The sequence below is a fragment of the Perna viridis genome, chromosome 9 (genome assembly GCF_037379345.1).
Source record: "Perna viridis isolate PV_CMFRI_1.1 ecotype Kerala chromosome 9, ASM3737934v1, whole genome shotgun sequence".
Classification (NCBI taxonomy): domain Eukaryota; kingdom Metazoa; phylum Mollusca; class Bivalvia; order Mytilida; family Mytilidae; genus Perna; species Perna viridis.
Window position 1 is genome coordinate 25,950,658 of NC_142453.1, and position 14,640 is coordinate 25,965,297.

At 30.8% G+C, this 14,640-nt stretch overlaps 1 protein-coding gene across 1 annotated transcript; it reads right to left on the reverse strand.

The window, feature by feature from the left end:
• Window positions 1–1,000: 1,000 nt before the first annotated feature.
• On the reverse strand, window positions 1,001–9,891 carry LOC148607517 (uncharacterized). The gene is made up of 11 exons (XM_088545129.1): window positions 9,733–9,891; window positions 9,220–9,235; window positions 8,879–8,914; window positions 8,224–8,298; window positions 7,888–7,908; window positions 4,191–4,226; window positions 3,651–3,683; window positions 3,313–3,380; window positions 2,974–3,039; window positions 2,560–2,631; window positions 1,001–1,201 (listed from the first exon to the last, which is right to left on the reverse strand). Exons 1-11 carry the CDS (start codon window positions 9,763–9,765, stop codon window positions 1,148–1,150), a joined length of 510 nt encoding a protein of 169 aa, XP_088401255.1. The 5' UTR covers window positions 9,766–9,891; the 3' UTR covers window positions 1,001–1,147.
• Window positions 9,892–14,640: the final 4,749 nt, after the last annotated feature.

The following is a 14,640-nucleotide window of genomic DNA, read 5'->3' on the forward strand; positions in this document are numbered from 1 at the left end:
CGGAAGAAGGAAGGAAAACTATAACAAGTTGAACAAATCAGTTTTCATGGTGCAGATGAATACACCGTGACAATGTAAAATCACGGTAAAATACGCATTTTTAACATAGAGTAGGACTCTAAACTATAAGGAGCACTTTAAAATATAGATTGTGATTGCAAAATATTGAAGTTGAAAGACAACTTACCCGTAAGACAATGCATTATTACCTCGAATAATTGTTGCGTTATTTTCGAGATTTTGCTCGTAATATGTGCATTGTTGAACGTTATCTAGCTTTGTGAAATGCCTATATGCAGGGTATTGCTTCTGTGAGCTAGCATAATGAAGATACGACTCAGCTTGTCTGACTAGTACAAAAGTCTGTTCGATTGCCTACCGTCCGTTCTCTTTCAAGACATATGGCTTTAAACCATAATCAACCAATCAATCAGTAGATCAATCATTCAATAAATCAATTAAATACTTTAATTTTCCTTCAGTATTAAAATTTATGCTAGCTCTACGTTCGATGTTTGCTTTAAGATCGTCCATTACATCTCTCATTCTTACAAGCGATTTGCAAATTATTTGTTTTCATCTTTTCAATTCCTTACCAGAAGGTTCGCTCTACTCATAACAGTGTTATATGATTTTTATATAATATCAAGATGGTGATGGTCGTTTGTTTCACCAGCTGTCAATTTCAATTTTTCTCTTTTTCATTCACCACGACGGGTGGACAAAGAAACGATCGACGTTCAGGCAAACACAAGTTATTTGTACCAAATTTAATACTTGACGTTTAAAATGTTTGAAAGAAGATAAATTGAAGCTTTAAATAAATGAAGTGAATTGTTAAACGTAAAACATTATAACATTTTGAATCCATATTCTCTATTCTTAGTTAAGGAAACCAGTCTTAACCATTCGTTGTTGGACTACAAATTTATTGCTAAGACTTGATGTCAGTAATTAAAAAAAACATATATGGAATAGCACTAAGAATAAAAAAAAACACTTTTCAAAAATACATTTAATTTTATTTGACACCTATTTCATTTCAATTCAACATGACCACAAAATCAACAGTACAACAATATGTTTTAATTATTCTTTGAGTAGCGTTTCTGGTTATTTTTATTATTACCATTTTTAATAAAGCTCACTACCGTGGGGGTCCTTGTGGTCCGGGATGGTGTCTTCTTCCGGAATTCAGCATCTGGAAAAAGTCACACAATATTTTCTGAGCAAATTCCAACAATAAGGCCAAATATTAAAATAAATAAAATATTGTAAACATATTTATAAATATTCACCACTCATTTAAACATTCGTTATTCACAAATACATGTCGAATGTTCCTATGGAGCTAAATATATTATGAACAAAAAACAGGAGACTAATGTAATCGTTAGTCGACAAAATATTAATTTGAAGATAGTATACCAAAACTACAAAAAATGTATTTAACATGTTCAGAACTACCAAACACATGTATATAACTTTTTTTCCCATATCTTTAATAAACTTTTGCGCCTATGTTGATCGATTTTCTTTCATCATAATTAAATATATTTTGAATATCGATTTTATGTTGTGTTTAAATAATTGCATTCTTGTGGTTCACAGAAAACCATATAAAGTGGCAGTCTCTGTAAAAATCAGGCAGTGCGTTAAACATGGTATAAAAACACCTTACATTTTGAAAGTGTATTCTGACTTTTTGCGCAATCAGAATTAAAGAAAAAACTCAGGATTTATGGACCAGGTGCACCCTACCGGTGCACCTTGTCCATGCTCAAAGTTTTTAGTGGAGTCCGAGTTGCTCATTTGCTTTTGTTACTTTGTATGTACGATTTTAGTTACTGTATGTTCTTTGTTGTGTATGTCTGTTTTCCATGTCTGGTCTTTGTCCCTGGATTACATTCTTTTGATTACCGCTATAACCTTGGTTCCTCTTAGTACTCTTTCATATCATTTTGGCAAACTGAGTTATAATATTATTGAAATATATACTCAAAATGAACAATTTAAAGGCAAAAATCTCATTTTTCTTACATTCTAATGAAAGATTCTGAACGAATCCAATGATGCAGAAATACAAAAAATGGTCTTTCCAAAGTGATAAGTTATCCTTAAGCGAAGCGACATTGCCAGATCGGTGGATTTGAGACATGTATGTTTCTGTTTTTTTTCCATTTGACTTGATTGAACAAAATCTACGGTATTTTTGTATATACATTAATCTAAAGAGAAGAAATAAAAGACTTAAAAAGATAGAGGTGTAAAGCTTTGAAGCTGTGAAATGATTTTACACAGTGGAAACAGGAATAGCAGAAGAAACAGTCATACAATATGTAGCTGGCATTATCATGATAAATGCACTTCATACATGTAGGTGACATTGATGCCTCGAGCCACATATTCTGAAAGTCAATTTTCAAAGATGGTCAGTTGATTGATAAAACCTTCTAAAATGCAATTATTGTTATTATTTCATTGAAGAATATGACGCTGGTATTAAAATGTAATAACCATGGAAGTATAGCTCATTGTTGTCTCATATTGAATACTAACATTGTAAAGAATGCCAGCTCTGCTGTGTTCATCCTCTTTTTGTTGTTGGCCACGAACATTGTTTCCAGACATCTGCATTTAAATCAAGTATATGGTGACAGTAAACATCTTAGTTCTTATATTATGGTGATATCAAACATCATTTAACGAAAAAATGAATATTTATTTAAAAATTGACTGCTTTATTTTTTCGACCTACGACGAAATAACCTTAATCACGTGATGTACATTTTTGAATAATCTACCTAGCAGGTTACCTGTATGTGTGCACCACGGTCATTCAGAACGGAAAACGGCATTTTTGGTTTTGTATTTGTCTCATTATGTTTTTTGATTCATTTTATCAAACATGTATAAAGTTTTAAATGTAACCAATCTATAACTAATAAATGAATCCAAAATGAAAACACTTACTCTGTTTTGGTTTGGTTGGATATCCACTCTGTGCCAATCTGTTTCTTCTACATGGTCACGCGGGTTCTACAATAGAATAGAAATGAAAATAAATCTTCAAAACTGTACCCTAAATATAATAAGTAAATAAACCAATGTTTTGTGTTTTTTTTTTTTGTTTTTTTTTTGTTATTTTTATTATTTGTTTTCGTTTGTTTTATTGGTAAGTGACAAACACTTTCAACTGAAGGTCAATATAATCATTTTTAAAGCAATGCATATTTCCATTAGAGGTTCAAAAGATTAATGTTTGGTAAGTAGACAGTTTTAGAATATTGATATTAAAAGCAGTAGACTGACCTGTGGGGTATCTTTAGATCTGAGTTCTCCTTGCCTATCTCTTAATGGAATGTACTCGCCATACTGATCTGATGTCAAATTAGAAAAATGTATTAATACGAGTTTTTGGAAAAAAAATATGACACTTATATAAGCAACAATCGACTTGTTGCTATAAAAGTAACACTTTTCAGACGAAACAAGAACTTGAAAACAAGATGTACTATTATAGTATTGTGTAGTAAGATGCAGATTAATATATTTACCATTTTCATCGAAAGCTCTTTAGTCTTAATCACCTTGTGATAATAACACGACTTTAATTTTATGAAAATGATAAATGCAAAGTTAGCACTTACTTATGACACCAAGTGGTCCTCTTGGATCGGAAACTGACAAGTAGAGTTACAAAGACATTAAAACAATTGCCTAACAATTTATCAAACACAAACATGTTAAATCATATATGTGCAACATGTTATGCTCAATGGAATAAAAACTTGCTGCTGCATTGCACATCTAAAAAGCAGACAAAAATACTTCAATATTTAAAAGATGAAAAATAAACCATACCCTACTGGTGCACCTGGCCCATGCTCCTTTTATTTTGTTACTTTGTATGTATTATTTTATTTACTTTATATTCTTTGTTGCTTTGTTGTGATTGTCTGTTTTCCATGTCCATTCTTTGTCCCTGGATTACATTATTTTAATTTCAACCAGAATATTGGTTCCTTGATAACCCTTCAAATAATTTTCTTCAGAACTCGCGGTAAAATTATTTATTGCAAATAAAATACAACATTTATTTTTTTTATTTATATTCCTGTATATGTAAAGTATATAAATTGTATATCAAAAAATTGTTTTTTGTTACAGCAGCATTATATTATACTTACAAATGTGCTTTTTATTTGCTTCTGGCAGATCGTCAACTGTTAAAATTGAAAAGAAAAACATTTGAGATATATTAATGATATTTCCCCCTTCAGAAATGACACGTATTACCAACAGAACATCTTCAAGTTCTATCAGTTTTATCGCGGTAAAGCTTTGAAATGTACACTTTGATAAAAATAAAGTGGCTATGTACTAGACATAACCTAATCAATTACACTAAGAGATCGACGGTAAAGGAAAACTATTGATCACACTATACGCAAAATGCCATTACATTTCCTTTCATCCTTGGCAACATCCTTTAAGAACATGCGTATGGATTTTTCATATCACAACACTTCCTCTTTCGTCTACATCGACTTTTTTTTATCAGCTCAGCGGGTGTTTCGAGAAAGGAAGAAGACGCTTATCTTACCTGTGCACCTGGTCCGTGCACCCGGTTTTTGGTGGAGACTGAGTTGCATATTTTCATTTGCTACTTGGTGTATTGTTTTGGATACTTAATGTTTTTTTTTTGTTATGTTTTTCTGTCTTCCATGTCTGGTCTTTGTCCCTTGATTTACAGTATAGATTCCCATAGAATCCTGGTTTCCTTGATTACTCATTTTCATACAGTATTCCCTTTTATGTCCATGTAACTAAGAAAAAACATGTGATATCCCAGTCAAAATAATTCTTTCTGTGTTCCAGTGCAACCGTAGAAAGCCAAAGGAGGAGGGTCATTAAGGACCTCCATACGCCCAATTTTTATTAAAACAAAACGCTGTAATTCGTGATGGCAAACCGTTATATCCAAGGAGATGAATGTCTGATCTTACTGTGTACGATTACTTACATGTTGTAAACGCGGATCACTCGAATTATCGCTCTTTGAACGATCGCAGAATTCATTGATAAACATGTTTAGAAAGCATGTGATATAAAATTTCAACCTGGCAGGCCCAGTAGGTTACTGGCAGTAACTATTACTTGAGGTTTCTACCAAAGACCCATTCAGCTAATAAAAATGGATTAAAAAGCATTTTATGGACACCCATCACTTGTTTCCTATTCAAACAAACTTAAGCGAAACATTACCAGAGTGTGCACTGTTGCACATAGATATTTTTGTGTTGAAATTCAATGCTTTGACTTTAAGGGTGCTTGTGGAAAAATGCTATAACAAATAAGGTTTCACCCTCAAAAATAGGTAGAGTAGGGAAACAAGAACCATATAATTATTTTATTTTGTTTTCCCTTGTTGTATAAAAGCAATTTGTCATAATAAATAAAGTCTGTAGTTTTTGCGAGTTATGGCATAGCTCACAAGCTGTGAAATACGCATGCCTTAATATAGGCGGGCGCAGAAATTAGCATGTGCACAAAGTCAACAAATCATAATTCTTTAAGTCATAATTGCCCCCCCCCCCCTCCCCCTTGTGAATTTTTATGATGAAGCTTGTAATGTCCTATGACATTCTAACCCTTTGGATATCTCTTTTTGGCTGTATTTTCCATGTTATTCTAAAGAATTTTCTATAAAGCATTATTTTTTTGTATATATTGAACTTTTTATTATTTTTTGCCCCAGAAAGACTTTATTATGCATACTGGGTATATTTCCTATCATTTAAATGTAAAATGCATTATGAATTTAAATTCTGATATGTGGTTACAATCATTTTAAGTAACCAGGAGTTTTTATTAAAATTTCCCAAAAATCTTCATTTTTGTTGTATTTTTCATGTTTTTTTTTACCAAAAATAGCTAAAATAAATATATTTGATTTTATTTCTTTTCTCAAAATTATGAAGTACAGCATTATGCAATAAATCCATCATTTCAACCAAACCTATTATTATCTATTAATTGTTATTTCGAAATTCCCAAAATCACCATTTTTCTTGGTTTTTTTTTCATGTTTTTACCCAAAAATGGATATCATAATGCTCTTTTCAGTATTTTGTTTTAGTTCAAAGTATGACTAACATTGCTTTTTAACATTTCATTAATTATTAGGTTCGTACGATGAAAACTGAATTATTTATAAAAAAAAATTCAGAAATCCTTGATTTGTTTTGTTTTTTGCTAATTTTGGTCCAAAAATGAAAAAAATGCTTTGAATGATAAAAAATGGTTATTATAGTAATAAACAAGTTTCAATAAAGAGAAAACCATAAAATCATTTACTTCTAATATTGACAAAAATGGCCCTTAATGACCCTTCTCCTTCTCGCAAGATGTAAACATTTTGAGCCCCATTAGATGCGATACATGCACTATCTGAACATGAAGTAGCTAAATGATGTATATTTCTGATCCAATGGGTTAATAAGAAATGAACAGATGTGTAATTGGGTATAAACTGGAAAATACAGTATGATGTATAGGCAACGTGTTATGGGGTATAAGTATAGTATGGTATGGGAATTTCGTCTTTCAAAAATGGAATACTTCGGGTAGAAAGTTTGAATATGAAATTGCAAATAGAACATGGACTTATAAACAATATCATTTGCTAAGGAATGTCAAGTTATTAACTTAATGTTTACTTAGGAACAAATAAAAGAACAGCGCTCCAGTGTCCCGGCGTAAAAAGGTACATTTCAAACTTTGAATTCACTGAAATTATCCAAAGCCCATAACTTCTGTAAAAATTATTCAACCATAATCAGAGTCGAACTTAAACTGTAACTTCTCATAGTAAGACTGCATACAAAAGATAAAATCAATTGGTAAAAGCGTTACAAAAAAAGTGTGGAAACTTTAAAATTCACTGAAATTTTCTGAGTTCAAAGGCCGTAACTTCTATAAATATCATTCAACCTACTCCAGGGACAACATTTAGATCTAGAAGTAGACACATTCAACACAAATATGAAAACAAACAAAAAGCAAAATCAAAGGAAAACAAACAAAAACAAAACAAGAAATAAAAAAAAAACAAAATTAAACTCACAGGAAAACTGAATGAGCCACCCGGAGCGTGGTCCAGATATTATGCTTGTAGAAACACCAGCTGAATTGCACGAACACTTACAATATCACGTCTGGGGTAGAGAAAAGAAGAAAAATATAGAAAAAAAGATGGTTCACATGGTGCAGATGGATACAGTACACCATAGCGATTTGAGTTGATTAAAGACCATTAAACATTTGTTATTGATGACTTTAATCTTGTAATAACTCGGCATTGTATTGCATTTGCAATAGTTGATAAAACATGACATACCTTTATAATATTATTTCAGAAAAAAATATTCCGTTCTGAAAGTGACCAGTATGAACACTTTGCCACGATTACAATCGCATCGGAATTTTGCACAATGACCTTGAAGTTTTATCTTTGCATTTATTGTAAGATTTTAGCAGTCTTTCATGCAATAAAATTATTTTGATACCCAATACCTTTTCTTTTTAAATTTTGTTCTATAATATATCCATTTATAAGGGCATTTAGAAAACAAATTACAAAAACATCACCTTTTGTCAAGTGGGTTCTTAAGTACATTTAACAAATTATATACAAATGCTTAACTTAACAGTATGATTAAGTCATCGTCATATAACAAAGAACAGGAGAGATGAAAATGATTTCAGGGTCAACCAAGTCCACAATACAGATATATTGTCGATATTTATTTATCACCAAAAAAAATCTGTTTAAGTTAGAATTTTTTTGTCATTCGACGTTATGACAGTAACAAATAACCTTACCCTGCATGATATTTCCAAAATCTGTAACAGTAAATATGCATTAAGATTAACACGAACTATAAGTAAATAACACTTTTTTAAAACATAATATCGGCATTATTACCATGAATTATGATAAAACTTGGGATTACATTTCAATTAACGTGCTAATTGGACTGCAAAAAAATTATAATAAATAAATAATAATATTGATACTGCTTTGTTTCGACTCTAATATATTCATAATGTCTTTTGAAAATGATCACTGATATTGAATAGTTTATTTTAACAGCGTAACACATTTTAAGTATGAATAGACGATTAAATTGATAACCTGTTTAAAATGAGAATAATTACCAGGATTAGGTGGAAACACCAGCTGTTGTCCAGGACCTCCTATACTACCCGGTGGTCCGTTCGGAGACGGACGGCCTGTAACAAATTATTTAATTATTTATACACATAATAATGCTATTTATGTGCAATTGCAAACAAAACAAATAGGAAATACAATGCGGGAATAATATTTCATGTTGAGGTCAATACAACTTTTTGTGGAATAGTGCATTTTAATAAGTTATCATTGACGCATTAATGACACTTTAAAAGGTATTTGGGGATGATAACTCAATGAATAAAAACCCAAAATCACAAACAAACATATCGTGACCCCTAGTGAAGAAAGCCTTTTGTAAAAACGCCATTAACAATAACATTATTTCATTTTCATTAGAAAACTAATAAATATGGTCAGCCTTCTTTTAAGTGACAAATATATACTAAACGTCAAAAGACCTAAATTGGGACTTATTCATATAACACTTGTGGTAATTTGTTTTATGTTGCAGAATTTTTGTGCATAAAAGTCTTTTCTGAACAACACAACTTTTTGTTTATGTGTGAAGCATTGAATGTTAAATGTCTTTTATTTTCCAGAGAGAAAAACTGCAAAATACGTCTTTCGTTATACTGTTTATCATAAAGAGGAAACCATGATTTAAACTATACTTACGTTGAGAAGAACCCGGTGGACCTGCACCATGACAGTCTAAAAGTTAGAATTGAAGTACTTATAAGTTAATATGTTTTTTTTCTTTACACTTTTGTCATGTGTGAAAAGCACTTCTTTCGAAAAAATGTGTGTTAAAAGCGGAGACATATCAATCTACCAAAAGCATACCACATGTATGTGTACATTTAAAGAAGATTTAAATAGTATAAAGTTGAGAGCGAAAATCATAAAATATTTGAAAACAAGTTAAAATAACTTCACAAGAGAGAGAAAGAGAATGAAAGAGGGAGAGAGAGATATTTTTTACTCTTACACTTACATACTTACGCCAGCAGACTTACCTACATTACTTACAATCTAAAAGAAACAATGTAATCAATATATGTTATACAGCTTAGTGACCTCAACAGTAGATGATATGCTTTTATTTTCATGTACGTTTTTTGTTTAAACATGAATCAAAATCCGATTCAAAGCATAAAATGCAACAGATATACGTGTGCACAGAAAAAAGTGGTTGTTTTTTTTTATTTACTTTGCGTTAAAAGAATCTGTGTTAGAGTTAATTAGAAAAAACATGGATATCGTTGAGATTAAACATTTTGACAAAACAATGTAGAGCATTTAAATTTCGTCAGCAATTAATGCTTTTGATTGATACATAACAACGTTTATTTCTAACTAGTTTAGGTGAAAAGACCTTGAAGAACCTATAAGCATGCATGTCTTTTTAGTTGAAATATTTTATTTTGTTGTTGCTACCTATAATACACCAAAATACAACGATGTCTATTTACATGCATGATAGTAAAATGAAAATAGTATGTTAAAAGCAGAAATATAAATAAACTTACCCAAAGTAAACCTGTGACTATCACAAGATTCATCTCTTATAATCCAAAATAAAATACTTATTTCAGAAGACAGGCCTATAGCAATATATCATAACAACTTGTCATAGTTAGTAACGTTACACCTCTCTACTTCCTTCCTTTAAATTGGTTAAGAAGTGGTTCTACTTCATAATAATGTTCGTACATGGAGAAGCAAACTATTTGATGTGATTAACATAAGATGAATACTTGATAACGTACTCATAACCCAACCAGCTCACTTTGTTATTGACTTTTAAACACGCACAAAAATGTTTTTGTTCAATGTATGATGATGCATTCACCCACTTTGACACATTATAAAATTATGTCAAGTAGTTTGAAACAGAAATTATGATATCATCGTTATTGTATTTTAAATACGTTAAGATTTTGAAATAGAAATATACTTGTAACATTATTTATAGGACATGTAAATGCACTTGGATTTTCGAAATAGTAATTATACTTCTAAAATAATTTCTATCTCTATTTGAATTGTAACTATTATAACTCTTACAGACCGTTTTAAAAGTAAGTCAACAAACAACTCAACAACAAGATCTGTTTTTGTTTTTCTTCTTAAAGTTTGTTTCAGACATGTGTTATCATGTGTTTTTATATTATGGATTTTATTTGTCACATGATGGCAATAATGGTTAATCGAATGGTTCGTTTTTGCTAAAACAAGTCATAAAAATTTATAAATAAAACAAATTTAGAGTAAAATCACACAAAATAAATCCAATATAGACATAAATAAAAATAACATCCGCTATTTAAACAAATATTGACATCCTTTATTCGAACATACTTTTCGTGTATCGTTACAGTGTATCCTTCTGCATTGAAAACTGATTTGTTCAACGTGTCACAGTTTTCCTTTTCTCGTTCGTCTACACTGGACTTGACTTTTTATTGAGCAGCTCGGTGGATGGTTTAGAAAAGAAAAGGACGCGTATCCTACCGGTGCACCTGGTCCATGCTCCCAATTATTAATGGAGTCCGAGTTGTACAATTACTTTTTGGTACTTTTTATGTATTATTTAGTTATTTCATGTTCTTTGCTCTGATTGTCTGTCTTCCATGTCTGGTCTTTATCCCAGGATTAAATTCTTTTGATTTCCGCTAGAATCTTGGTTCCCTTGATTACTCTTTCACTTGAGTGGTATGGCTATAATTTACAATGGAAGGAATGTTAACACATCACATTTTTGAACATTGTACATGCCAAAGTATAAAGAGGGAGAGAAACATCTCATGACATACTTTGTTTTTTTCCAAACATAAATTCATGTTTTATTCTGAAAACATTTTCCAAATTCTGCATATTTCCCCCTATACTATCTTCAAGCTAGTATTAATGGCCGATGCTTATATGGAGGGTATTTCAGTTATAAACGTAACCAATGAATGAATGTTCAGGCTATCGAATATTTCTAACAATATATATTTTTGCTTCAATCGTACATAAGTGAAGACTTATCAGAAGGAAAGGACATATACTGAAATAAGAATAACGCTCCTATCTTAAGCGAGTGGCAAAATATACATCAGAATAACGCTCCTATCTTAAGCGAGTGGCAAAATATACATCCATTCATTCTCATATTTCAAGTATTCCTTTGTTTTGCAGGAGAGATAGATATGTTCACATTCTGCAAAATCTTTACTAAAATACTTCAGTAATCTTTGCTGTGGAAATTTTCATTCGGACAAAAAAAAATGTCTATACCTTGCATGTACACAATTTTAAATAATGCATCTTTAATAGAGAAGTTCTCTCGAAATTTGTTTACCCTAGTTTCACAATTGTTTCTTTTAAAGAGAAATTTCTTTAGACAACATTTTGGTTTTCTAATATAAATAAAAAAGTGATCAAAAAGTCACACGATTTTTAAAAAAATACTTTCCATCAGTTTTCAGCGTTGCGTAAAATAAGTTTCTGTTTCATATTTTTTCATACAATACGGCCTTCAGAAAATGCGAAGGAATATAATCCCCAATAAACTTGAATAGCTTTGAAAATATATTACCTATTGGCGTGCAGGCAAAGATACAAATCCAAACTAGAAGCTTTTGTTGAAGTTATATAAACATGTTTACTTATTAATAATATATATGTATGCATTATTTCACTGTTTAGTATTGTATTTTCAAACCTATATTTTGATACAAATTCACATACAAAACATACTAATAAACTACCAAAACAAACATTAATTTACTAAAACAGCAAATACACGTGTAACAACCTGACGGAATTACTTTTCTGGATACGAAGTTATGGTTTAAATAACAAAATTGTATTTTGATTTTCTCCATGACTTTGCCCTTTGAATAGTAAAGCGCTTATATAAGCAAAAATTGAACTAGCAATTAGCCGACAGTAAGGCCCTTGTGTTGAAGTCCTATGAACTGTTGCTTATCCATATCAGAAAGGATGATAAGAAGTGCAATATTTTTTTGTGATTCTGATTTTCAAGGTCAAACAAATTGGTAAGAATTAACGTGGCATTTCATTTTTTATCTGTATCCAATACTTTATTTAATGTATTTTATCAATGATTGATTTTCAATTGAATTTTCCCACTTTTTGAGAGAAAAACAACTGGAAAATATTTTCTATACAAGATTGGTTAAATTATTTAGTATCAAAAAATACTTTTTTGGAAATGAATTTAAATTGTTTATATCACCGAGGTTGAATACAGCAAGTGATATGAATAGGTAGATACCAAATACGTCCATTGTTTAGATAACAATACAATTTACCCAAGTTACAATCCACACAATTGAACAAAATATATAATATTTTTCAAACATTTTAGTTAGTATAAACGTGACCGTGGATAACCGGAACTTTACAACGATTTTTGGAGAACCTATAACTCTAAACTGTACAATTGAAAACGTTGAGGTTGACAGTTTTGTTAATTATGCGTTCTGGATTAAAACAATCAGTGGGAAGAATCAAACTTTATATAGTGGCCATCCGGGCACAAAGGGTATTGACAGACTCGACCCAAGTATGACTATCTTACGGCCGACATTCAAAGACAGTTGAATGTACATATGCGGAATTAATTGGAAAAAAATGAGGGAAGAACAGGATACGACTGAATCATTTTCGTTGAGTCAACAAATAAGCTTGGAGATACTAGGAGGTATTGTTTCTTTGTTATTATTAGTAATTAATTCCAAAAAAAATTAAATAAATAAAAACGTAAAAATAAACGTATAAAACAAGATCAATTAAAAAAGACATACACACATGCACAACTTCGTGTACATATTCGTTTAAGTACACACACATATATATATATATGAATATATGAAATCTGTCTTGTGTCATTTCTCCTCCCAAAAACACGACACCAAGAAATCTGAACGTTTCTGGTCGTAATGAAATACAACTAGCTTTAAGGACAATAATAGTGTTATTTTGCGATTCTTTTGAGTATAAATTCATGTAACTAATTAAGTTCTTAATATCAATGTTTAAAGAACTCATTATATAAATGAGTTGTATATAAATAATTCTTTTAAAATCTTATCTTACATTTTATGCTCATAACAAGTAATATCTTCGTTTTCGAGTGTAACTTCTTGCTACCATTGTGTATGTTATACCATTTAGAATAGTTTGACATTGATTGTGTTGTCTCATATAATTTATATCCCCACAACTGTAATTAAAAATATCGATTCAATCAACAGAATTAAGCGCCTATCTATTAATGTGAATACAGTGTGATATAAGGAATGTAAAAACAAGATATAAAAAAATTAACGCGAAACTAAAATTCATGTTTGAACAAATTAAAGCGGTTTAATGATGATTTAATTTAAGGGCGACCCTGACAAACAAATTAAATAATACAATAGCTTTCTCGGGACGCGTTTACATTGGATTTAAGTTTGACTTCGGAAATTATACCGACTTTGTTGTAAGAACTTGAATTGCAATTAGCACCTTTACAGTTTTGGACTTTAAATCAACTATCAATCATTCAGTGTCATATGTTTTTCTTTTTAGCTCCTCCTGTTGTTGACATGGGGCAAAGAAATTTCACAGCGGAAGTGGGAGAAGAAATCACCTTCAATTGCACTGTTAGTTCCCTGATTAAAGTGCAAGATGTTTGGTGGGACAGACCCTACTTTGTAAATTCTTTTCAACATGTAAATCAATTAGATAACACAGAACATACAACATATTTTCTCTACATTGACGAAGCAGACGTGAATCACACTGGTTCATACCAATGTTGTGCTAGAAATGAAATCGGAGATTCGTGTAGTGCTGCGACATACTTAGTTGTGTCAAGTAAGTAGTTTCAAATAATGGAAAAGGTCATATTTAAGAAGTCCAGTATCTAAGTACATATTGCAATTGTATTTATCGTTCACTGAAATAGTTATTAGCGTTCTGGAAGTAATCTGTTACTTCTATTTCCTGGAAAAGAACGGGTCTGTATTTCTTTTTACCATGTATTTTGCTCGTGTTTGAAAAGTAGCGTCAAGTTCAAGTTGATATTGTATAAATTGGTTTTTTATTGTTGATATGATGCAGATGTGGCCAGTAAGAGGACGAAGTTGAATAGTGGCATATTTCAAGAATAATCATGCCATATACAGTATTGAATTAACAAGGATTTATTTACTTTCCTAACTTTATAAATCCTGAATCCTATCACATTGTGTTCTTAAAGGAACGACTTTATATAGTCCCTGGTTAGAGATACGAAACTAGTAAGATCGTTATTCTGCATTAGGACCAGGATTTTACTATACGTATGTATTTTTGTTCCCCATTAAGGTTACTAGTATACCTTCTTAAGGTTAAAATCCAATTAGACTGAAATAATGCTATCATGATTTCGTCTTTAA

What these genes read in the sequence shown, in the direction of transcription:
- LOC148607517 (XM_088545129.1), bottom strand. Translation starts at nt 9,765, where the DNA reads ATGAATCTTGTGATAGTCACAGGTTTACTTTGG. An exon ending in TTTTGGAAATATCATGCAGG is followed by an intron (nt 4,227 to 7,887) that starts GTAAGGTTATTT and finishes CAATTTTAACAG; the next exon opens with TTGACGATCTGCCAGAAGCA. An exon ending in GATCTAAAGATACCCCACAG is followed by an intron (nt 3,040 to 3,312) that starts GTCAGTCTACTG and finishes ATTCTATTGTAG; the next exon opens with AACCCGCGTGACCATGTAGA.